The following is a 25653-nucleotide window of genomic DNA, read 5'->3' as shown; positions in this document are numbered from 1 at the left end:
GGGGTATGAATTTAAATGAAAAAGTCCGGATTAGGCACAGATTTCATTCAAGAGACACACATTTTTTCTGATAAACTTTGTAATTTGATTAACAAATGGGGCTCCTCTTATTCCGCTTTGCTAGAGGATTGATAATCTTGATAGCAGATGATGGTCCATTATTGGTAAGAATGGTGCATTTTGATCCAGAATGAAGATATGTGATTGTGCAGGGTACCTTGGCAAGCAGAGAAGTATGCCTCATTAACTCTTATGCACCAGTTATGGATGCTGGAGAGTTATTTCCTATGTTACTGAGCAAATGCGTCAAATATATCAAGACTATTTGGATAGGGGGAAGTGATTCTAATTGCACACTTGACCCAGATCTGGACAGATCTGGGATGTCAAATGTTAAAATCAAGAGCTTTACGTGCATTCTGTGAAAGCCTAAACAACTTGAGTTTACTTAAAGTGTAGAGGGCTAGAAATGTGTACAGACAAAACATTTTACTCAAACTCTCATGATGCCTATTCTGGAATAGGCCACTTCTTCTTGAGCAAAGAACACTTGCACATGTGTGGTGGGATAAGTTAGCTAGGGAGAACATTAACTGACCATTGACCCTTACTGATGTGGGTTCAAACTCATGGTGGCAGAACGAGTATCACAATGTGGAGACTTAATGTTGAAGTAATGTGGTAATTAATAATTGCACAGAGCAGAAATAGATAAGCATTTTGAGGTTAATGAAGGTTCGGTTGGGGATGTGATTATGGAATGAGGAGCTTTCAAAGTCGTGATAGGAGGTACATACTTGCCTGCCACGTGCAGAGTGAGGCCTTTCTTGGAAAGGACTCTCAAGAAAACTGAGAAGGACACATATATGTTTATGGAAGAGAATGAATGCACAATGGGGAAAGAGATGGAGTTTCGTAAATTCAGTGTATGGAAGACTGGGAGACTTTGGGAAATCATGATTACAATATATATGTGAGTAACGCACATAGTGAAGGTGATAAGGCCTTTGGTCTGGCTAAAAATGAACATCTGAGTACAATTTTCATGTCGGTACGCAATCAGGAAGGGCTGGAAGTGCACCACCAATCGGACATCAGTAAGGCCTCGTCTGACTATTAGGGTTCATTGTATGCAGAAGACACCCTGTGGAAGAAGTTAGATGTAGAAGCCACACTTGAATTTATAGATTTGGCCAAACTTAGCTCAACGCAGGCTGCCGAACAAGATGAATTTGGAACGCTTCAAATAATTTAGGGAATAATACGGAATCTCCCACAAGGGAAGACATGAGGAACAGATGGTGTGTTCTTTATGCCCTCTGGCCACTGGTGTGCGGTACAAATGTATAAACTAAACTAAGCATGGTCTACCATCAGAGTTCTTTAAATCTCATAGTACAGAGCTTGGCGGTAGACTGTTACAGGTATTTCAGCATGCTTCTGAAAGTGGGATTTTACCCCGGTCAGTGAGGGTAGCCTTAATAGTCACAATTCCCAAACCGGCCAAAAATCCCAAAGAAATGGGCCCCACCATTCTCTGCGCTTGTTGAATACAGATATAAAGATCATTTGTGCTTTGATTGCTACCCGATTATTACATGTTGTGACAGGCTTGACACATCCGGATCAGGCTGGATTCATGCCTGGTAGGAACACATCACACAATCTGAGACGCCTTCATCATGCTATTGCACAGACACAAGACATACCTTTTTTGTTTGCTTTAGCCTTGGAGTCACGTGCATATATGCCCTGTTGTGATACGGTGGAGGCAGGGATAATGATAAACTGTGGGACACGCATAAAATCGTTGTATGCTGATGACATGTTACGTAATAACCAAAACCCGGCATTGAAAGTGCCAGTATTGATGGAAATACTCGAAAATGTTGGTTATGTATCTGGAGTCTGGATAGATAATTATACATCTTGCATTTTGCTGTTGGCATCCCTTGCATAGGTGTACCTGTCTCTGACTAGCTGTGCCTCCCAATTAATTGAGAACCTGACATGTTCACATACCTTGGTATCACAATACGGCAAAACTTTCAGGATACACATTGTGATAACACCCAAAAAGACATGAAGGGAATAGAAAAGTCGGCCGAGTTCTGTAATAAATTACCTCTATCGCTAATGGCCAGAGTGGCATCAACCAAAATGGTAATTCACCCTAGACTGTTGAATTATTTTACTAATGTACCATATGATAACACAAAGGGTACTTTCAAAAAAATGGATACCATCATAAGGGAAATACTTTGAGTAAAAAGTCGAGGAAGAGTGGCTTTAACGTCTTTGCGGGAATCATATCAGTCGGGTGGCCTTACTGGTCCCAAAATAATAGATTGGTCGAGTGATTTTCTTAAATGGGCAAGAGCCGAGCTAGCAACATTAATTCGAATTGAGTCCATGTGCATTACAGTGGATGTTACGAATAGAATGAAATGAGAGGTATTATTGGATGAATTGATATATCCCTCCGATGAAAGACACCCATCAGGACTCAGCCTATAAGCTGACTTAATAACATTACTAGAATGGAACAGTAGTAATGTGGTAGTAATGTGATGAATGGAATGTCAATCCTGTAGAGGAATGTGAGCATTTTGTATACATGGATTGGGTGTTGGGGACTAAAGAACTGCTGGGAGGGTGTTTAGTATATATGATATCTCTGTAATGTCTTTCTTTTCTGGAGGAACAGTGCATTATTTGATGTAGGCAATATTATTATTGATGTTAAATTGTTAAAACTCAATAAAGAAATAAGAAATATATGTATTATCCCAAAAAAAAAAGATGTGTGTTCTGGAGTTGCACAAATGCATATTGGATATGCATGTCTGCATGTGGTTGTTTCATCTAGCCATTGTGAGTTCGATGGATATACTGTAGGTAGTTCTGGCACTATAAATAAACTGCTATACCTTTGTAACTAGAGGATGCCTCCCTATTTTCATGTTTTCACAATTCTGACAATGTTTTCATGAGAAAATTTAAACACATCAGGCCATCTCAGTATTTTTACATTTCTATTCTTGTCTGTATTCACACCTGAACAAGCTAATGAACATAATGCTTTTCCAACCTAATCAAAACCTGTGCCATGGATCAAGAACAGTGAGCAAATAATGAATGCCTTCAAGCATTGGCTTTTGCCCAGCTCTTCACTGAACAAAATGCAATACGACAATCTTCCTGAATGCCTGTTCCTTTGAGAATATGGCTTACTCATCTCATTGGTATACTTTCTAGTTGCTGATGAAGTTGAGACTTGCATGAGCAAAGGGTGTGGCCAAGGCTGTATTGCACCAAACACAATGGCCCTCTTACAGATTTTCCAGTGTCCTGCTGGTAATTCCAGCAGGATACCGGCAAACTGAAATGCCATTTCCGCTGCATGGTATCCCACAATTACCGGGATATCACAGGCGGGTTGGTGGAGAGCCGTAAATCCCCATTCCAAAGAGTCCCATAGGACACCATGGAGGGTACCTCTGGTATTTCTAGCACCGGTAATACCAGTGCCGGAAATACAGGCTGTTTTTTGCCTGTGGGGTCCTGATTTACCTCCAGTTCTTTGCTGGAGGTAAATCACTGGACCCCCATCGGCAAACCTGAAGTTTGCTGGTGCAGGAAAAGTGCCAGTCATGGAATTACAGGCAGTTTTACCTGCATTTTTCACGGACTGGCAAACTTGTAATGAAATGGCTACTCCTCTGCAGGAGTACGGGCATGAGCACTGTCTAAACCCCCACTCAGCCCTGCACTACTACTAAACAAGCAGTGATCACAATCTCATAAAAGTACAATAGAGATAGCCTGACGGGTAAAACTCCTTCGCATTTTGTGGTAACATGGGCCAAGGGCAGGCTATAGTCTCAGGGGGGGTGTGAAGTAATAACAGTAGCAACCTGTGACAAATTGAATTCTGCCTTGCCCTGCGCTCTTAAGATGGGTGTGAATGTGGTTCAGTAGAAAACCAAACATCGAAGTATAATAGTCCCAAATAAAGGAATGTCGAATCAAGGTTCTATAAAAATGTATACTTTACTCAGACACAGCATATACAATATTAACTAACCAGAAAACAATGTAAAGACCCACCCCTGGAGAGGAAACACAGAATATGCACAGATAGAATAGATGCAGATCTCTGGGTGATGAGACAAGGGGCGAAAGGCAATTAAAAGCCCAAAATGTTCAAAATTATATTTATTCGAGTTGCAAAAAGGGATTAAAATTATCTATCCACTCTAGGGCCCAAAGATCGACCAGCATGGCACATATCCATCAAATATCTTTGCAAATATCTTGGTGGTCCAATAATGTCGAACCAAGCTCCTCAGCGTCGCTTGAGGTGTTGGCTTGCGGATGCAGCAGTCGTGATAACCCAACAGGAAGCTGGCGTAGAGTCGGGGTTGAATGGAAGGTGGTTGCAGTGTCGAATCGTCTACTCGCACTGTGCAGGTCGGGCAGTCCCCAAGTTCACCCAGCATTCGCAGTTTGGCTGTGGTGAGCTGGTACCAGGATGCACAGCCGAGTGGATTCTATGCAGAGCCTCGGAGGTCGCTGTTCATGGAACACCAGTGCCGGTCCTATCGACTTACTTACAGTAGCAGCGATGAATAAGCTGGTGTTTCGGATGGCCACTCGAACAAGGCAAGGCAGAGGTACTTAAAAATGGTGGATGTCTTCTTCCCTCGAACAGAGTTCCCCTGACTACTCTAACTCTGCCCCCTTCCCTTCTCTCTAAGAGCAAAGGCCTTTAGAAATGCAGGCCCCTGGTGTGAGGACTGGATCTCTGAATGGGTGTGCCTTTTGGTTTCTGTTCAAAGGCCAGCGTCCTTTGGAGTTGCTGTCCTGGGGTAACAGGTGTTACTTGCCCATACAGAGGAACAAAGAGAAGCAGTACTGCAAGGCTGCATTCACGTCAGTGGAGATTTGGAAGTTACTGCAGCTGTCAAGGGGGGCCCATGTGACCTCTAAACCTACTCTGGGCTAATAGTGGAGCAGGTGCTGTGAATCAGGATAATGATGGAGCAGAGCAAAAGTACACACTATGCTTTTGGCATGGAGCTTACGAAAGGAGAATCTGATTAGTAGATTTCCCTTTCAAGGATGGAATTACCTGCATAATTGTATTATTTAATAAAAATCCACAAAGCCAAGGCTTTCACACCCTTGCCAAATGGCAATTCATCACACAATGCAAACAGCAACAGTACAAAAACGCAAAAATAAAAATGTGTGTTTTAATTAAACAATCAAAGATGTCATCAACTAACTAAAAAACACGAACAGAACCCCAGCCCCATAGAGAGAATACAGAAAATACAGAACTGGTTCAGAAGAGCACTTTGGGTACTTGAGCAGGGTTGATCAGGCAAGCAATTTCATCAATGTCACTGTTGAAAGGATATGTCTTTCAAACAAAGAATTGAAAATGGGGCTTAGAAAGGCATGATGGTCCCAAAAAGGGACCGGTGGGACATGTCCTTTTGACGGTACCCTATTGATGGTCGTAGGTTGTTCAACAGCATCAAACAGGTCTTATCTGTGCTTTCCTTGCTGTTGGACCAGATTTGCGAAGCAGTGAGTCATGTTTTTCCTGCGTGGAGTTCATGTTGAGATTGGTCTAAGCCATGTGGTTTGAAAGGTCCAATAGGCTTGGATCAGCAGTGGAGTCGGTTCAAGCTGAGGTTATTGTTGAGTCGAGTCAGTGCTTGATACAATGGCTTTCAGCAGTTTGAGTCGGATGCTCGAAGATGCAGCGGATCCAAGGTTTCCGTAGCGGTCAGCCAATTTTCAAGTTGAAGTGGTGATGATCACTACTGGTGCTAAGATGCAGGCAAGTAGTTCAAAGTCAAGAAGAGTAGAACAATTAGCACTGCACGCCCAGTTTCAGTTCGAAGGGTGATGAACGCAGTCAAAGTCACTCAAAGATGGTCTGAAGTGGCTAGACAGGATTCCTGCTGTTCTTCGATCTCATGGGTTCTGTGAGTCCCATGAAAGGGCTCTAGTTCAAGAGGAGTCCTTCTTGTTGCGCACACCCAGTCGTGGAAGCTTGGCTGGCACATGCAGGTGTTCCTTCGCCGCCAATTAGGAGTGTGGTTCCAGGGCAGCTGGCAGAGTGGCAGCCCTTGGTCTACACCAGTTCACCCCTTCTGTTCCCAGGATATGGTTAGTGGACAGAGCTCACCTCAGCATTTGATGCTTTCTTCCTTCACCTGCATGTCAGAGGACTTTGAAATGGACTGCACTCCCAGCAGAGCTCAAGGGAATTATTTCTGTCTTCTGAAAGAAAATGAATCCAGGAAGAAGTGGGAAATATCTTCTGTATAAAGGCAAACTGTCTCTGGGGATTGGGCAAAAGTAAGGCTGCTGTGAGAGATCCAATCTATTTTACTGTAACAAGTGAACCTTGCCTTATTACATCATAACCAGAGTGCCTTGCACTGGAGGCAATGGAGGGGGCAAGAAGATGGTGGAATCCCTTCTTAGGTCCACCTTTCCCTCTCTAGCTACTTTACCTCCGCCCATTTTCACATGTCTGCTGACTTCAAAAGCCCTCAGTTGTGCAGCATCCGGATATGAGGCTCGCCTCAATTATGTGAGGGCAACTTTGAAATAGGTTTCCCAGGATATCCCCTTGTGAAAACTCCTGTGGCCAGAGTGTAGGTGTTACCCTCCCTTCCTGGGAATCAAAGGAAGACAGCATATTTTCTATTGTCTCACTGGGAGCAGTGGAGACTGCTAGGCTAGCCGTGAATATTAATCGCAACATCACTGACCCAGCCTCACCATGTTGAAACTTGAATAAAATCAAATTGGTGCGATTTTAATAATTGTGTTCTCTTATTAGTCACAATAGCATAACTGGGTTTGGCTTATTCTCAGACATTACCCCACCACCAGAGATGCAAAAAGTAAAATTATAATTCTGTTTGCAGGTATGTTGTGTCCCATCAGGTGTCAGAAATGCACATGTGGATTTTGAACCTGTCCTGTGCCACTGGAGAGGCCAGTGTCTCACCCATCTCAGTCTTACAGGAGTCTATTAGTTCGACCTCCACTCCTGGAGCCATCCCTACTAGATAGTTTTCTACTCCCAAAACCACTTTTTCAATTGTCCCTTGCACAGTAGCGGAGGTTAAAAAGATCATCATGGATATGAAACCCACCACATGTAGGGATGATGCTTGTCCTTCCAGACTTTTGGTTGGGTCCATCAATGCTATATGTCCCTGCATTACCAAACTTGTAAACAAATCTTTTGCCGAGGGACAGGTACCCACCGGCCTCAAGGAAGCGTGGATCACCTCATTGCTCAAAAAAGAAAATCTCGACCATCTCCAGCCCAAGCACTATTGACCCATCACCAATGTTCCTTTCTTTCTTAAAGTGATGGATCGTTGGCTAATCTTCAGTTCCAAAAATATATTGAGGATAATTTAATTTTAGGGCCCCCCACAAATCCCCATACAATTCAACATGATGTTTGGAGGCCTCCCTTGCCTTACAGCTGGGAAAGCAATGCTAGTACTTAAATTATAATGAAGTTAAAAGAATGCTGTGAGGTGGTTAGTAGCTTCAGATTATCATGGGACAGGCAGCCAACAGGGAGCTGAAGCACCAAATGTAAACTGAAAAGCTATTAATCATTATCTGACCATAGGGTGCTAATGTCTGGGGAACGGGAGTAAAGGCAAAGAGGGGATAATACCGTTCCTGGCACGATGGGATGACGTGCCGGAGGGAGCCCACAAAGGAGCCTGTAATGTGTGTGTTGCACCCGTTTACTGTTCTTATTAAAGGGGCATATTTCTGTGCCATAAGAATGTCAACATGCTGCTGAGCCCTCCAGAGCCCTGGTGCCCATTTTAACTGAAAAGGCTGAAAGGCCCTGATGCCATCCCTTGGTGTTCCTTGCATATGTGATTGAAGTCTTCATTGGTGCTTTGAGCGTTAGGGTGGTGTCGGTAGACTGGAACTGAGCCTAGTGCCTTTGTTTAAGGTGTGTGCTTGTATGGTGATCTGTATCAAAACATCTAGATCTGGTCTCTGGTTCTGATCGTTGTGTTGGATGTTGGGTGTTAAGTGGTTTGGAGAGATGTAAGGTATGGTGGGAAAAAGAACGGGGACACAGGTACTGAAAGTATGGAGTGGAAATAAATAAAGCTGCTGTTTTCGTGTATCCATAAACAGTATGGGGCAGTATGCAGTACCTGCAAGAGAAACACCCGTGAAGTTCTGCAATGCAGATGCATGAAGCCTGTGATATTCACCTCTGTTTAAAACTAAATAATACTGGGTCCGATGTTTGAAAACTAAAGTGTCACTGCGCAAAAAGAGACAGGAATGTATTGGAAAATGTGTTTAATATATACTTCTGAAAAGAAATTGAAGGATGATACATGTTTAGGAAAATGGCAGGTAACTCCATATTCGTAATATTGTTCGGCCCGGCCCCTTTACCTCCTGGCTCACAACCTTTCCTTTCAGTTATTTTCTAACTGCAGAACTCCCCTTCACAAATTCTACATTCCACATGACATGGTATTGGAATGCTACACACTTCCTTTCCTGATAATAAATGCAGAACAATCTAACATTGACTCCCTAAACATCTCCTAAATAACTGATTAACACAGGTAATGAATTTTATTTTGATACCAGGAACATACATTAGAACCAACAACATTGCATGCTGACACTCAGCAGTACTATGCATTTACAACTGTAACTATATACAAAACGATTACCACTATCCTACTGGATATTAACCACAGATGTAACAGCAAACCAACCAGTCAATTTACATGCACTCGCCCTGCAACCACTTTCCACACAGGACCCTGTACTCACTTCATTCAAATTCCACACTCTACCATCGGGCATCTTGAATACTCCATGCAAACTCTTTGTTACTTTAACCGGTTTGGACTAGTTCTGTCCCACATCATTTTTTCCCAACAGAAGGTTAAGACGCACCCACTCACATTCTTCAAATCTTTTCTTTTTTTTCGCCTTGCGCATGTTAAATCTATCTTCATTTCCTTCCTGCCTCCGTTTGATCTTTTTTTGCACTGCATCCATATCTACCTTACTCCAACCAGATCTACCAATCCAGGGGTGAAATACCCTAGTTTTGGGGTTCCTCCATCTGAGCATCTGTAATGGTGATACACCAGTGCTGATAGGAGGTGTAAACCTATGCGCTATCACAGTCTTCTCCACAGCTCTCTTCCAATCTCCACCCTGTGATATTGATCCACGTTTACTGTCCTTGATTATCCGACTGAACCTTTGCAATATACCTTTTGTTTTCGGATGATATTTGGAACTGGTGCAGTGTCCAATGCCATATGTACCAAACGAGGGTCCACAACATCCATCTACAAATTACAAAACATTCTATAAAGTCAAACCAAACAATAAGGTTGAGGTGTACTAAGCCATTCATTTTTAAACAAAATTCCATTTCTTTGGACACTAATTGCACGCCATTGTCTGTTATTATCAAAGAAGGATATCCGTCTCTTTGAAAAATAGTCCATAATGTCCTTGGTACATAATTTCTGAACCCAATCTATCTCTCCCCACCTGGACAACATATCCACCAAAACAATCCACAAATTCAAACCTCCTTGACTTCTAACTGGGGCCACTATATCCAGCCCTACATGATCCCATGCTATAGTGGGAATAGTCCTTAAAGTCGTGGGTTGAGTCCTGCTGACACACCCCTTCCCTGATCCCTCAAATGCATTGCACTCGCTAATCATCCTCTCCACATGCATATCCATTCCTTGCCACCAATAATCTTCACGTACTAATTAGTTTGTCTTAGACATCCCTTGATGCCCTTCATGCACTACCTTCAACATCTTACTTCTCACACCTTCAGGGGGAACAATCGTACCTCCTCTCAACAATAATCCGTCTTCCACATGCAACTTGTTGCAAACCATCTTAAATGCTTCACATATTTTTTCACTATTCATTCCGCTTTCCAACCTCTCCTTCACACCCATCAATGTGACATCCGCCACCATGGCTGGTGATAGATTATGGGGCAAAGCATAGGTTGATGACCAGCAAGATCTTTGAAATTCGAGTTTGTAATAAAGTATTGTTAAACAAATTGATATCAGCCCAATAACTCATAGAGGGAAACGAATAGAACTGATAGGATGGTTTTGGACCTTGTTGCATTTCAAGGACAGGAAGGCACAAGGAAAGGTTTCTGTGTCAGTGAAGGGAAACTATCCACTTCTCAGTTGGTTGCACCAAAAGAGGCTGAACATAAAGTTTGATCCTAATGTGGATGAGACAGTATACTTTGTGATGGACAACCAACTAAAGACAGTGGTGAAAGAGGGATAAGACATGAGATGTTCAGATATGTGATGGGGTGTGTGAAGAGTTATGTGCACCACATCAAGATGAGAGCAAATGCTGTTCCTGTTGTGTACAAAGTGACAAATGTGGCAATCTCTCTGAGAGATGAAGTGAAGGCTTTGTTAGAAGAGATGGAGAGACAACAGGTGATTGAAAGAGTGCAATCATTGGAATGGGTGTCACCTTTAGTTGTGGTGTGTAAACCCAATGGGAGGCTGTGATTATGTATAGACGTGGAAGACCATCCTAGTCACCAATGAAGGATGATACACACTTTGTTGATAATATTGTTCTGCCCCACCGGCTAAAAGCGTTTCCTTTCAGTTATGTCCTAGCTCCAAAACTCTGCTTCATGCATTTTACATTCCACATGACATAGTATTGAAATGCTACAAAACTCTTCTAGGAGTACAAAGACTTACAGTGTATTTGGATTTAACATTGCATAGCTCTACACGTTAAAGACACCATCCCGTGTAAACAATCAATGAAACAAACAGTGCTCCTGGTTCACCAATAATAAGGTCTCCAGATATTCACTTTGTTAGATGATTGAGGATTTGGTATGAGACTTTTAATGGCATTTATCACTGGATGGACCTTTTAAAGGGCCTCTCTGGTGAATGATAGCCGAGGGGATCCAGTATCAAACCCGTCATCATCAAACAGATGGGCATTCTGGAATCCTAACTGTTGCAGATATGCTGACGAGGGTGAAGCGATGTAAAAGTGTTGCTTTCTGGCAGATATCCCCTTTAAAAGTTGTAATGAAGACCACTTGATATTTTACTTGTAGTATAACTACATCTTTTTATCCATATGCATTGGCTTCCTTAGATATTTAAGCAATATGTACCGAGCTGGGGGGCTTTATTGGCTGGAAACAACACGTAACAGTGACCCCAGCCGTTATGATCAGGTCATACCCCCTATTAGCGATCCAGTTCATGAAGGCCGGGATGCTTAGTGCATTTTTTAAAGAGAATGTGGCTTTATGCAAATCACACATTTCAATTTACAGTAAAAATAACTACAAAGAGGAGCACCATACACTTAGAAAAGTAGTTCCTTTTCTATGTTTATGGCAGAGAGGAAAGACCGGTGCAATATAGTGGGGGCTGGGAAGAGCATGGTAGATTGGCGTTGGAAGGTTCAGGGTTGAGTGGAGAATGGGCAGCAGATATGTGCAGTGGCCAGTGCAGAGCACAGTGCTGGGTGGAGTAAACGGCAACATGAGGATGGGGTGCAGAGGGCCTGCCTGGAACACAGGTTTTCCCATAGGTTATGTTATGCTATCATGTATTTGTTTAGCGCATCCTGCCATAGTTTATGGAGTCGAGGCGCTTTGCCTGACAGTAAGGCAAATGACGAATATGATACAACATGCAGAAGTGGAAGGCAGGAGCAAGGTCGGGTAGATAGTTAGGAAGAGGACAGAGGATAGATAATATGTTCAACAAGGCATGAGAAGGAAAAGGTGGAGGAGCTATGTGTCCTATTAGACCAAATGTATCGCGAGACTCAACTGTACTCTATGGGGGCAGCGCTGAGTGGAGTGATAGCTGGGGAGAGGTACTTGCCATGCCAAGGACTAAGTCGCAATATATAGGAATTAGCTTGAGCATGGGCAGCCATTGGGTGGGTAAATAGCCAAACTACAACTATAAGCTTTGTCTGATCAGAACACGATAATTACAGCTCCACCTTTAGAACTCACAGGAACAACCACGAGATTAAGACTTAGCTTAAAACATCAACTCTTCTTGCCGCGGACATTCTGTCAAACCAACATGTCAGATGAAGAAAAGTTAAATTATGATTTGATGTTGATCCCCTTCCGGATCAATGCCACTCCAGCAGAAAAACCTGTTCATCGACATTATTATAATCCTGAGCTAGCAAATAAAAAGAAAATCCTTCGTCAACACCTCCGTAAATGGAGAAAGAATCTCACGTCTGAAAATCTGCAAAATATGAAAAAAGCAAAACAAGCTTTCAGAAATTGGAAAAAAAACCTATGAGATGTTCATGCAACAAGCAGCTGTCGAAGCTATGCTTCTAACGCTCAAAAACAGGAACTTGAGGAATCTGTGGAATTTGATAAATTATGACCCCAATCACCAACATCTGATGGTTTCCAATGTCTCGGAACAAAAATGGATTTCACACTTCACTAATTTGTATAAATTTGGACGCCAAGAAGAAACCTCAGCAGAACTATCCATCTCGAATCAATGGACAATATTTTGGGATAAACATCATTTCCAACAGATGATAAAAAACTCAATCCCTCTCGCGCCCCTGGGCCCGATGGCCTGTCGATACCAGCAGCTTGGTCTAGAGCAGTGCTGATCCCGATCTATAAACAAGGAGACAGAGATAATACATCTAATTTTAGACTTATTGCTCTCCTAGATCCACTGGAAAAATTGTTTGCGACATTCCTCCTTCAAAAACTGACTGCATGGGCTAAAGAAACACACCGCTTTGATGCTCGACAAACAGGCTTTATGCCAAATGTGGGCACAAATGTGAATCTTTTGATTCTAAATTTAATAAAGCATTAGGCCCTAAGAAACAACTCCCAAGTGTTTGCCGCCTTCATATACCCTCATATGGCATTTGACGCCATGAATAGGAACAAACTTTGGCAAAAACTTGCAAAATGGAAATGTCCACTAGAGATCATCAAGCTACTCTACTCCAATACATCTGTTACCGTCAGACTAACAAAACAAGGACTCACTACAGGTGAAATAAGAACACACAATGGCCTAAAGCAGGGATGTCCTCTTGCTGCAGCTTTGTACAATCTATACACCGCTGATTATTTCACCCACATCAAATCTGACTCACTTCATCTGCCAAAAATCAATTCCTTTCCGATTGCATATCTCATGTATGCTGACGACATTGTACTGCTGGATAAAATCCCATCAGGCTTACAAGAGAATCTGCTGATGACAGAAACATACATGAACACCGAGTTGCAAATCAATGTAAAAAAAACTAAAATAATGACATTAAGTAAACATCAAACTACAAACACCCGACTTAGACTCACAAATTTCAACATGGAGAACAAACCACTTGAAGTAGTTACAACTTTCAAATACCTTGGTGTACTAATTAATCAGCAGAAGGCTGAAACATCTTGGGTGACTTCGATGGAAGGTAAGATCCAAAGGCTAGCCAGACAAGGAGTGATGTTACAAAGACGCTATTGCAGATTCTCCTTAAAACCCATCCTGGCGTTCTACCGGCAAAAGGTAATTCCCATCATTACCTACGGAAGTGATGCCATGATTATAGCAACAGAGGTAAACTGGCAAACCTGAGAAGCAGCTTTCTGGCGAAAGATTCTGAACCTGCCAAAAAGTTTCCCCATGGTCAGAATACGGTTTGAACTGGCCCTACAATCCCTCTCCTCGATTGTATGGTGGAAGCAGATGGACCTCTCGCGTAAACTGTTAAATGAAAACGAAAATCCAATCCCAGCACTTCAAATCCTACGAGAGACCCCGCATGCCATGAATAACACAATGTTGAAAACATGGAGAGCCGCCTTAGTCCAACAAATGGCGAAAGAAGACATTACACTAGAAATGCTTACTCCCGCATTACTTGGCACTTTTCCCAGATCCAATTGTCCATACTGATTTCATGAAAATCCGTCTGAACACCTAACTAACCAGACAAAGACTAGCTAATATTCGCCAAATACCCATGAAGGAACAATTCTGCCGCTTTTGCTTGGACAAAAATATACCCGAAACCTTGAAACATCTCATTATGATCTGCCCAGCCCTTGCCGACAAGAGAATTCTATTTGGCAATCTATTCAAGATTTCTGACCAACAAGAAGAAGGAGACTCCAGATGGTTGAAGATCCTAAAAGGCCAAGACAAGAATTTGATCTATACATTTGTCCAATTTCTTGCGGACATTCTTGACTATCCAAAAGAACCAAATTCATAAATTGGACATTGTAGAAACTCGGTCTTACAATAATTTCATGTTATACTAATACTAAGATGTGATATATTTTAACGAAACCAAATGAAAAGTTTATGATTAAACTAAACCATTTTAAATAAAAAAAATTAAAAATAATCTTTGTGTCCCTCCTCGTATGCCATTTCTGCAATAGTTTCGACTTATAGGTGGCTCGCCACCCAATAGCAAAACTAAAAATGTGAAGCAGAGAAAACCTCTTTGGTTCAAACATTATGAAAAAGAAAAACCGATTAAATTAATCCATTTGATAAAAGTTAGTGTGATAGGAAATGTGGGACTTCTAGGCTTAAACAATGTTCAGATTTATTACATAAAAACGCTGCTTTTAAAAACGTAAACATTTTCCTTAAACAAACCTACATTAACAAAAATGCAGTTCTATGCTTCAATTGCATAACTATGTGGTAGGATAGACTATTTCCAAATTAAGGTTGATTTGTCACGCCAAATATGATTTATCTGTTTTAATGCAAGTGGGGTGAAAAGTATGCAGTAATCCCCCTTTGGTTCCTTATTGAATATCTACCTTTTCAATTAGTAAATAAAGTCCACATTACTGGCCACCTGATTGTTTGGCACCCCTCCGCTAGATGAGGTGCTCATTCAGAGAAACAGTACGGGATTAGGACTTTTTCTTTTTTTTAAAAAGAAAAAAGAGAATCATATTTCCCCATTGAGGCTCTCTCTAGCTATGGAGTATTATGTAATAATTATGTCACATTCATATCTGCTGAACAATGGAAGAAGAATAACAATAGATTTCTAGCAGCTCTCACAGTAAGAACTTGATTATACCAGCTCAGCACTACACAGAACGTGAATATGTTACAGGCACCACTAGTCTTTGCAGCACAATAACATTCTAAGCCGAGCTGTACTCCCCACAGCCCTACTACACTCATGCATATTTATTTTATTTGCATTTTTGAAGTGCTCACACAGCCTGGGGGCATCGAGGCGCTGTTACGGGAATATGTCTCTTAGTTGGACCCGGGGATTGAACCTGTGTTGCTTGCCACTGAGCTATCCTCCTGGCAAACCACTAACGTATCACATTTGAGAAACACACATCCCTACTTCAACCATATCCCCTACCACTCCCCCCAATAGTTTTTCCTCTCTGATTTTGTTCATTCTATTGTATAGTTTCCCGTTCCTATGCCTCCTCCCCAAACCTCCCATCCCTTTCCACAGACTAAGGTCTGGCGACGCCCTGGCATGGTCGCAACATGACACTTTTCGGACAAGGCCAGACACTACTGTGGTGACGGGCGCAGTATATTGCATAACATAACATGCACGATCGTTATTTATTTGCTCTCGTCTTGCAAGGCTGAGCTGTGCAACATTCTTTAATGTCCAGCATGCAAAGGTCACCAGACCCAGGCGCTCATTTTATTCCCCACAATTGCTCGGTGTGTAAGGTTCTCTGCAACATGGTACACGGCATGCAGGAAAGGGACACTCTGGAGCACAAAACACACAAAGTTATTTTATGTTCCTCGTTTCCCGATAATCAACGGCTATACTGTGACTACTTTAGTGTACAGTGTATGTGTAGTGCTGCTCGGGAGACGCGGACCCATGGCTCAGCACACAACACACATTCTCTCCCGACGAATCGCTGACACAAATAGTTCCGCATGCCACATATCTGCAAGTCAGCGCTACTTACAGATAGAAGCTTTCAAAGGCGCATGGCATCTGGACCCCGAGAGTCTCCATCTTTTTTTTCCTTTAAGGTGCTCCGCAAGCCCTTGGCGAAGAGTGAAAGTCAAACTGAGCCTTGGCACTGGATGTGTCACTGGGGGTGGCTCCTGATAAGGCCTTGGCAACGCCAATCCCAGCACAGCTCTGTGCTGAGCGGTGTCCCGCTCTATGCCCGCAGCGGCAGACCTGTTCAATCCAGCCCCTACCTTGCGTACTGCACACACAGCACTGTTTAATGGGCACCGCGCTGCTCTAAGACACACGCTGCCCGCAGTTATCAGTAACGTAACCAGTGCACGCTGCACAGGCACAGCGGCGCTTACAGACACAGAGTTAAATTGTAACTTATTACAATGAAGGCCCACTCATGCAGGTGAAATGCGGGCTCTCCCGAATCAAAAGTGAAAGGAGGAGGAGCGCTGCGGGGAGAAGAGGTAGCAATGCTCCCATTCAGATAGTTCACACTGATTTTAAGCCACACTGCTACACAGTACAACAACTTCACCCTTTACTCTTGGGGCGGTGTAGGGGCCATTTCCTACTGTTACACAGATCATTCATTCTATGTGGGACGGCTGATGTTGTAACGAGTCAACTTCCCAGGCACCAATGGACCAGGGATGAATATCGGTTTTTAAACCATCAATCAGCCCCACACCTCTAGTACACCAGAAGGTATCCAAACAGATTGGAAACCCAAGTCAGTTATAAACCTCCTTGTCCAATTTTGGTAACGTGGACGGAACGGCAGGCTTACCTCTGCAAGGTTGGGGATCGTTGGTTAATTGCAACATAGCGAAAATACAATTATTACCCAGTGATAAAAGGGACTGTCCAGTCAAGGTTGTATACAAATATCTACTTTATTATTATCAGAGCAGACAGTTCTAGCACACTACAAAATACAACCCACACTGTAAAGGAATGCAGAGGACAGAGTTTCAAGAAGGAAAAGGGATGCACTCTGGACACTGACAGGAGAGTAGTCCGTAAAGTAATTAATTTCAATAGTTCAAGGATACTTGCTTTCAACACAAAGGGAGCAATGGGTTGTAAAATGTCACTAGGGGCTTTCCTAGAAGGACCTCAGGGACAGAACCACAATGTAACCTTGTGCTTGTAGACGTTCTTGGTGCTCGACATGGCCAAGTCAGTTTCAGGGCGTTTTGCAGCTCCTGCGACAGAGTTCAAGATGGGAGACAGCTGTTGGGTACCAGTTCTGGAGCTGCTGGAGGGTCCTCTGGATTCAGTATCTCCCTCTGTTACCTGGGAGATGATTATGGGAGGGATCTTGCTTCCCTCTTTGGAAATCCTGGCCTTCCTTCACTGGCAGAAGCTGTACGACAGACTGTACCTTCAGCCAGGGTCCAAATGACTTCTTCTTGTTACTCCTTGCAAAGTCTTCAGATGATCTGACCAAAAGAGGGGCTCAACCCGCTTTTAAAGCCAAATCGGCCCCAGTAATTGCTGTAGGCTAAGCCTACCTAATGAACTAATCCTGGGTCCCCACCAATGATATTCTCTATGCGTGAGCTCATAACCAGAGTGCTTTGCAACAGAAAAGGTAAAGCCTTCCCGTGGGCCTGCTTGAATTAAATCGGATTTGTATGTGATGCTTAGCAGCTAACAAAAGGACAGAGCGGATCCATGCAACCTTTGTTAGTTAATTAGGCTGGCCATGGCAGGAGGAAGGTTTTGCCTTCCCCCTTCTGTGATGCCTTGATGTACTCTTGGCTGTCATATTCCAACTAAATATAAGAGGGGGGACGGCACCTGTAGGCTGTGTCCACCCAGAGTACACCGGTCTATGTGTATGTCATGCAGTGTGCATAGGAACATTTGTGCAGATTAGACCCACACATTTTCTGGAGGTTCATCTTCCATCATTCAATTTTATTTAAAATGTCAAATCATTGAGGCGAAAGTACCAGCTGAGGCAATATGCATTTCCATGCTGGGAGCCTGGCTTGTGTTGGATGTCCATATTTAATCCCTGTAGGGATATGGCCCAACGCAGAAGCTTAGCGTTCTCCCCTTGCATGGCCATTAACCATCAAAGAGGCTGGTGGTCTGTCTGGATTATAAAGTGCAACCCAAAGATGTACGGTAACAGCTTCTTTATGGCCCACATGACTACGTAAGCCTCTTCTTCAGCAACAGTCCAGTGCCTTTCCCTTTTTGTCAATCAGCTGCTAATGTAGGTGACAGGATGCTCTACCTCTTGAGAGTTCATCTGTGCTAACACTGCTCCAATCCCAAAATCACAGGCGTCTGTCTGGATAATGAACACCTGACCATAGTTTTAGAACTGGGATCCTGCACAATCCATCCTTTAAATCCTGAAAGGAGGTTTGACAGGCGGGGGTCCAAGTTACCTTCTTCAGCATCTTCTTGGAAGTTACACAGCATGGCAATGGTCCAATACCCCTTGATGAATTACCAGTTGTACCTGGTGAGACATAGAAAGGCTATCACCTGCATCGGTGTGGTGGGCATGTCCCAATCCTTCACAGCTTGTACCTTTGTTTCGAGAAGTTGTTTATTACCTCCACCGACCAGGTGGCCTATATAATTCACTGTGCCCTACGTTTTCTAGCCCTTTGTGGACTTGATAGTAAGACCTGCATTCTGCAGCGCCTGAAGCACTTGTTTCATTTGGGATAAGCGATCCTGCCAGGTGTGGCTAAACACAGCAATGTCATCTAAATAGGCGACACTGAAGTTTTTCCAGACCAGACAAAACCTGGTTTACCATCCGCTGAAAAGTGGCAAGGGCATTCTTCAATCTGAAGGGCATCACATTGAACTGATCATGTCCTCCTGTGGTTGAGAATGCTGACCTCTCTCACTCCATCTATCAAGCCAACCAGCCAGTACCCCGTCGTGAGGTCCAAGCTTGTCAATGAGGACATTTGCCCAAGGAATGGGGTGAGCATCTATCTTCATGACGTAAGTGAGCCCCCTGTAGTCCACACAAAAGCTTCAATCTTCCCACCACTGGTCCTTTTAGGGACCAGTACCACTGGGCTAGCCGAGGGGCTGTGGGATGGCTCTTTCACTCCTAGGGACAACATCTTGGAAACATCCTCCTTGATGGTGTCCCTAACCTTATCGGACATCCGGTGAATCCTTCTCTTCACTGGCTTACTGTCTCCAGTATCCACATCATGGATGCACCAATCTGTGCGACCTGGAGTCAATGTAAATAGAACAGCAACCTGTCCCAGTAACCAGTGACAGTCGTTCAGTTGCTGTTCTGAGAGGTCCTTTGCAAGGTTAACAACTTCAACTGACCCATCTGTGGCTTCAGTGTGTAGGAGGTGTGGGAGGGGATCGATCTCCTCCTCAGTCTCTCAATCAGTCACTAATGCCATGATCAAGTCATCCCGGCTATAATAGGGTTTTAGTGACTTCAGTGGTGTGAAAGACCCTGCACATCTGTTTAGGTCCTTTCATGTCAATGAGGTAATTCACCTCACTGATTTTTCCAGCACACAGTAAGGCCCAGTGCCCTTGTTCTGAAGGGCTCTGGGTTTGACAGGCTCCATAATCCACACCCACTGGCCTGGAGAATAGACTGTCACTGTAGCCTTAAGGTCGGGCCAGTGCTTCATCAGCTCCTGACTGGCCTTAAGGTTTCTCGTTGACTGTTCCATGTTCTTTGCCATTCTAGACCAAAGACCAAGTACATAGTCCATCACATCTCGTGTAGGGTATGAGGGGTTGCTCTCCTATCCCTCTTTCACTAGACTTAGGGGACCTCATACAGGGTGTCCAAACAGAAGCGATAAAGGGCTAAACCCTACTCTGTTCTGTGGCACCTCCCTGTAGGAGACAGGAGGCATGATAGGAGAATATCCAATTTTCTACTTAGGTGATTTTCCAAGCCACCTACCATGCCTTTCAGGGTCTTGTTGAAGCACTCAACAAGTCCATTTGTTTGTGGTTGGAAGGATGTAGAGAACCAGTAGGAGACTCCACACTCTTCCCACATAGCCTTCATATGTGCTGATATGAAGTTTGATCCCTTGTCAGAAATGACTTCTTTGAGGATCCAACATGGGAGAATATCCCAATCAGAGCCTTCACAACCACAGGGGCTGCTTTGATGGTCCTTAGAGGCACAGCTTCAGGGTACTTTGTATTGTGGCCTACCACCACCAAGATGTACTTTGTTCCCTGAGCTCATTTGAGAATCCAAAGGACCCACAATATCCATGCCTATTCTCTTGAAAGGCCGCCCAACCACGGGTAGTGGAATACAGGGGGATTTGTGTCACCACCTGACTTGCCAGAAGCTTGACGAGTCGGACAGGACCGGACACATTCCTTAACCTTTACGCAGGACTGCAATCAGTAAAAGTGCGCAGACAGCCGTTCCGATTTCTTAGTCACCACAAGTGACCCGCTAAAGGAATTTGATGAGCCAAATCCAATAGGAACTTTCTCTGGCATTGGGAAATCATCAAGATTCTGGTGCCCTCACCCTCAGAGTCTGTTGGCTCACTGTAAAGGTCCATCCTCCCAGTATCATTTCAACAGTGCAGGGGCCTCGCCCTTAGCTTGCTTCTCTGCATGCTTCCGCAGACCAGGCAGAGTGGGACACTCTCTCTGGGCTATGAGGAAGTCAGTCTGATCTGGGCCCTCAGCTGATGCAAACTCATCCAGCATGGGCAAGCCCTGCAGATCTGCGCCCACCTAGTCCTCCACCTCAGGTTACTGCGCTGCGCCAGGCAACTCTGAATTCACTGAGTCCCCTGCTACCGAAGTAGGGTCCTCGGACTCTCTTCCGCAGGCGAGTAGGCGACTCAGCAGTCTGTGGAACTGGACTAGGGCCTACCAGCCATGTCGGTCCTTCCAACAAGCCCAATGGAAGCACTCCAGGCCCTAAGGATCTGAGCGTGTTGAAACTGGCGATCACTTTGGCCCTCGATCAGGTAGCGGCTGCGACTCTCTCGGGATCAGGAAGACAATTACCCAAAGACATGGGACAGGGATGGAGTCTTTTCACCTCGCCAGCTGAACTCTACTATCACCAAAGGGCACTTACTCTTTCCATCAAACTCACTGACGCTGGTGCTACAATCAGGCCTATCCATATATTGGCCTGACTGTACCCACTGCCGGTTGACAGCAGTGACGCTAGCCGCGGTGTCTCGACCACAGGCGTTTTGTGCCCATTGATTTACACATGTTCTAAATCAAGGGTGCCCAACATACGGCCCGTGGGCCAGATGCGGCCCTTCACATCATGATTTATGGCCCTCCAGGCCATTGGAATTCAAGAATAATGCGCAGCCCTTTTTTGGTCATTTTCTTTCTTCACATTAGAGAGTTCTGAAGCAACACATAAGTGGCACAGAAGAAAATCACCAAACCAAGTGTTTCATCAATGAAGGCATTGCTTAAATTATACCATGAAAAAGAAATTAGGCCTTGAATTTTGGACAAACAGAGAATGCAAATTGTTTGCCAAATGGACTTATGCTGCAGAGGATTTTTCCGAACATTTTTAAAATCTCCTAAAGCACACAACACTTGCATTTCAAAGAGACAGAATTTCAAACTCTGCATGCATAAAAATGTTTATTCTTCAGATGATAGTATTTCGTTTTTGGTATTATAGTTATGATAAACTTTACAGTTAACATTGGACATGGCATTGGAATAGTGAAACTAATTTATTTTCATTAAAAAGCTGGCCAAAATAAAACACAATCAGTTAGCTCAGTACATCTTAGCAGTAATTATGTCAGCATCCTAGTTTTGTTAATCACAGGCCTCAAGTGCTTTCCTCTAGCAAACATTCATGTTTTCAATAGGTTCCTATGAAACACTTCAAGATTTTCTATGAAAATTAAGAAATAGAGCAATGAAGTCAATAAATGCATTTCAGAATGCGCCTTTCCTCTCGCCTCATTTGGACATCTTTCTGGCGTAGAAAGCCTGCAGGTCCCCCTTAGGTAGTTCGACCCACCAATGAATGCTTGCAAATTACATCCCGCCCTCCAGCAAGGCCATGAGTTATGCACCTCTGTTCTAAATAGAGTTGGGTATTACTGGGAACTGGGATCTCTTCTGGAGACCTAGTACCGTTACATACTCAGAGTAACCAATCCACATTCGGCCACTCCTTGGCCTTGTGGGTAGTCCTCCTCTAGGAGGCCCACAATAATGATGGCCTCTTCCATGAGTTTAACATTCACTTTGGCTTGCTTGGGTAAGTCCTTGCAAGCAGGTTCCCCTTTCCTATTGCCCATATCCTTACACACGAAACAACCTTTGGGTGGTGAGGACGCAGGTGTCCCAGTGTTAGGGGTGCCTGCGCGCTTCGTTTCAGTGTGTACAGCTGAACTGAAGTTTTGGCATTTCCCTTCATTCTTTTGGGGACCTGACTTTGAAGATGATTGGGTTGGACCTTTGTCCTTCCCACCCTTGTTTACATTTTTGTCTGAAGATTTCTCTTCCGGTTTGGGTGTGCTCACCTGAGCCTTTTTATGGACTCAAGTACTCACAAAACTGTCATCAGCCTTTGCAAGCTAGGGTCTGTGATAGTCTTTTCCACAAGATGCTGGTGTAGGTCAACCTCACAATTGTTCAATACATGCTCACACGCAATCAAATTGTACATCTCTTTGAATATGTTACTTTGTTACCAGCCACACACCCGCTCAGATATTTCAACGACAAGTGTGTGGACGCTTCAAATGTCTGCCCACTTTTCTTTCTGAAACTCTCTGAAGCTCTTGAAATACTGTTCTGGGTTTTTACAGAACATCCTGAAGCGGGCCGCCTTCATGCTTTCATAAATAGGCCTTTCCTCAGGAGTTAACTGAAGAATTGCATCAGTACCGGGTGTCAGTAAGTGACTCATCAGGGCTGCACCCCGCAGTACATCGTCCACCTCCTGTAACTGAAAAGCCAGCTTGAGTGCATCAAACCAGTCAAAAATATCCTTCCCCACTTCGTAAGCCTGCACTAAGATGGAGATGTGCTGCCAGGGCTTATCCTGGGCACTCTGGTTTGAGCCACTATTAATGCTTTCTCTAGAGGTGGATCTGTTGGCTTCCTTCTTCTCTTCAAGCACCAGCATGCACAGCTCTATGGCAGCCCTGTCCCGCTATATGGTGACCGTGTCCTGCTGTTTCTGTTCCTCTAGTGCTAGTCTCCTCTTCTCCTGTAGCCGCTACCTCATTAACAGCCTGAACAATTACTGGACCACTTAGAGACTGTGCTGAGGCTTGGGACGTGCGGGATGCCGCACTATGCCCTAACTTCACTGACACTCTAGAGAGTTGAGAAACCATGCTTGCCCACCAGCAGGATGGCTGGCGAGAAGCACTGCTCATGCTGTTTTCCACATCATCTTCCACTTCCCCCTCCGGAATGACTTTTCCGTTTGGGTACAGTGCTGTGGGGAAGTCCTCTCTCTTGACATAGGACATGCAGGACTTCCTTGCTCATGCCTTTCACAGTCTCTATGTCAAGATCCATGATTATTACAAACACCTAGCAGTGTCTAAATGTTGCCTATAGCACTACTTTTATAGTTGGGTGACTAAGCTGTGCGCAAGGCTCCAACTAGATTCGACCGCCTGCCACCAATGTGACAAATCAACTTCTGCTGCCCCAGTGGTCCTGGGATGAATATCGATTTCTAAACCATCAATCAGCCCACACCTCTAGTACACTACAGGAGATCCAAACAGATTGGAAACACAAGAAAATTATAAACCTCCTTGTCTAATTTTGGTAACATGGACAGAACGGCAGGCTTATCTCTGCACGGTGATGGATCGCTGGTTAGTTGCAACACAACGAAAATACAATTATTACCAAATGATAAAAGGGATTGTCTAGTCAGGGTGCTATAAAAATATCTACTTTATTATTATCACAACAGACTGTTCTAGCACACTACAAAATACAACCCACCCTGTAAAAGATTGTAGAGGAAGGACAGTTTCAAGAAGGAAAAGGGATGCACTCTGGATACTGACAGGAGGGTAGTCAGAAATGTAATTAATCTCAATAGCTCAAGGATACTTGGTTTCAATACAAAGGGAGAAATGGGTCATAAAATGTCACTAGGGGCCTTCAGGGAAGGACGAGAGGGCAGAACCACAATGTGCCTTATGCTTGTTGAAGTTCTAGGTGCTCGAAAGGGTCGATTTGGTTTCAGGGCACTTTGCAGCTCCTGCAACAGAGTTCAAGACGGGAAACAGCTGCAGGAATCAGGAGGCAGGCAGTTCGGCAAGCAGGCCTGGACAGACAGCTGCAGGCTGGCCTACACGGTAGCTCAGTGTCAGGAATCGTTGTCTCAGTGCTGGTTGGCGGTTCTGAAGCAGATTGCGGCGTCTTGGATGACATTTCTAGCAAACTACAAAATACAACACACCCTGTAAAGGGTTGCAGAGGACAGACCATTTCAGAGAAGGAAAAGGGATGCACTCTGGATACTGACAGGAGGGTAGTCGGTAAAGTAATGCATCACAATAGTTCAAGGATACTTGGTTTCAGCACAAAGGGAGAAATGGGTCATAAAAAGTCACTAGGGGTCTTCGGAGAAGGACCAGGGGGACAGAACCACAATGTGCCATGTGCTTGTAGAACCTCTTGGTGCTCGACAGTGTACAGCTGGTTTCAGGGCACTTTGCAGCTTCAGTGACAGAGTTCAAGACGGGAGACAGCTGCGGGTATCAGACAGAAGGCAGTTTGGTGAGCGAGGCTAAATGGATGGCTGCAGGCTGGCCTGCACAGCGGCTCGGGGTCACGAATCATTGTCTCAGTGCTGGTGGCGGGTCTGAGGAACTCGTTACTCTATTCCACAAGCTCACACCCACGTAATCTAAGGGACAATTTACCATACGGGCAATTCCTCCGTATAAGGAGGAACTGCATGGAAAAGAATGATTTCCGCCACCATGGATCTGAACTTAAGGGACGATTAATGGATCGAGGGTATCCCAAGAAACTGATCCGGAACAACTACAAGAGGGCTCTGAACACTCCTCGCGAGGTTCTACTACATCCCAAACCAAGGATGGAAGAAGAAGAAAAAATGACTGGTGTCACTACATTCTGCCAAGCCACTACGCAGTTAAAACAGATCATTAAAAAGTTCTGGCCTTTAGTGCAACTAAACATGGAGAACAAACCATACCCACGCATGTCTCTCAAGCGTTCTAAGAACCTTAATGAACATCTTACCACTGCCAGGAGACCCCTGCATCCTCCTCATCCAGGCGCAGATCCCTAGAAAGTTCCTTGATGATCTTGATGATAACAGGACCTCAAATAGCTATGTCATCTTGCTTTTGAGGGCCTGTCTGGTTCAAAGTATCGAAACAAAAGTTCAATCAAGAAGTTCTCTTTATTTGGGTGATAGTTCTTCACCCCAGGGTTCCCCCTCTTCTGAGCCCAGAGCCCTCTCGGACATCAGCCCCCCTCTGCCGGGTACCCTAGGGCTTTCAAACAAAAGTTCTCTTTGGCTTGTACTTGAGGTGTTAATTCTTCACC

At 44.1% G+C, this 25653-nt stretch overlaps 1 protein-coding gene across 5 annotated transcripts in view; it reads right to left on the bottom strand.

Moving 5' to 3' along the window:
- The window catches only part of MITF (melanocyte inducing transcription factor), a 937190-nt gene that overhangs the window by 444074 nt on the left and 467463 nt on the right, over positions 1-25653 (bottom strand). For 2 of the 5 annotated variants that reach the window (XM_069643816.1, XM_069643818.1), the window contains exon 1: positions 16100-16362. The exons of the other annotated variants lie outside the window; for them this stretch is intronic. In XM_069643816.1, coding sequence (XP_069499917.1) covers positions 16100-16149 — 50 coding nt within the window. In that variant the 5' untranslated portion in view covers positions 16150-16362. Of the gene's footprint in view, positions 1-16099; positions 16363-25653 lie in introns of those variants that run through there. 5 annotated transcript variants of the gene reach the window in all.

This window comes from Ambystoma mexicanum, chromosome 2p (assembly GCF_040938575.1).
Source record: "Ambystoma mexicanum isolate Mex_15411 chromosome 2p, UKY_AmexF1_1, whole genome shotgun sequence".
NCBI classification, from domain to species: domain Eukaryota; kingdom Metazoa; phylum Chordata; class Amphibia; order Caudata; family Ambystomatidae; genus Ambystoma; species Ambystoma mexicanum.
The sequence above is the reverse complement of the archived record's forward strand: the minus strand, read 5'-3'. Positions and strand labels throughout refer to the sequence as shown.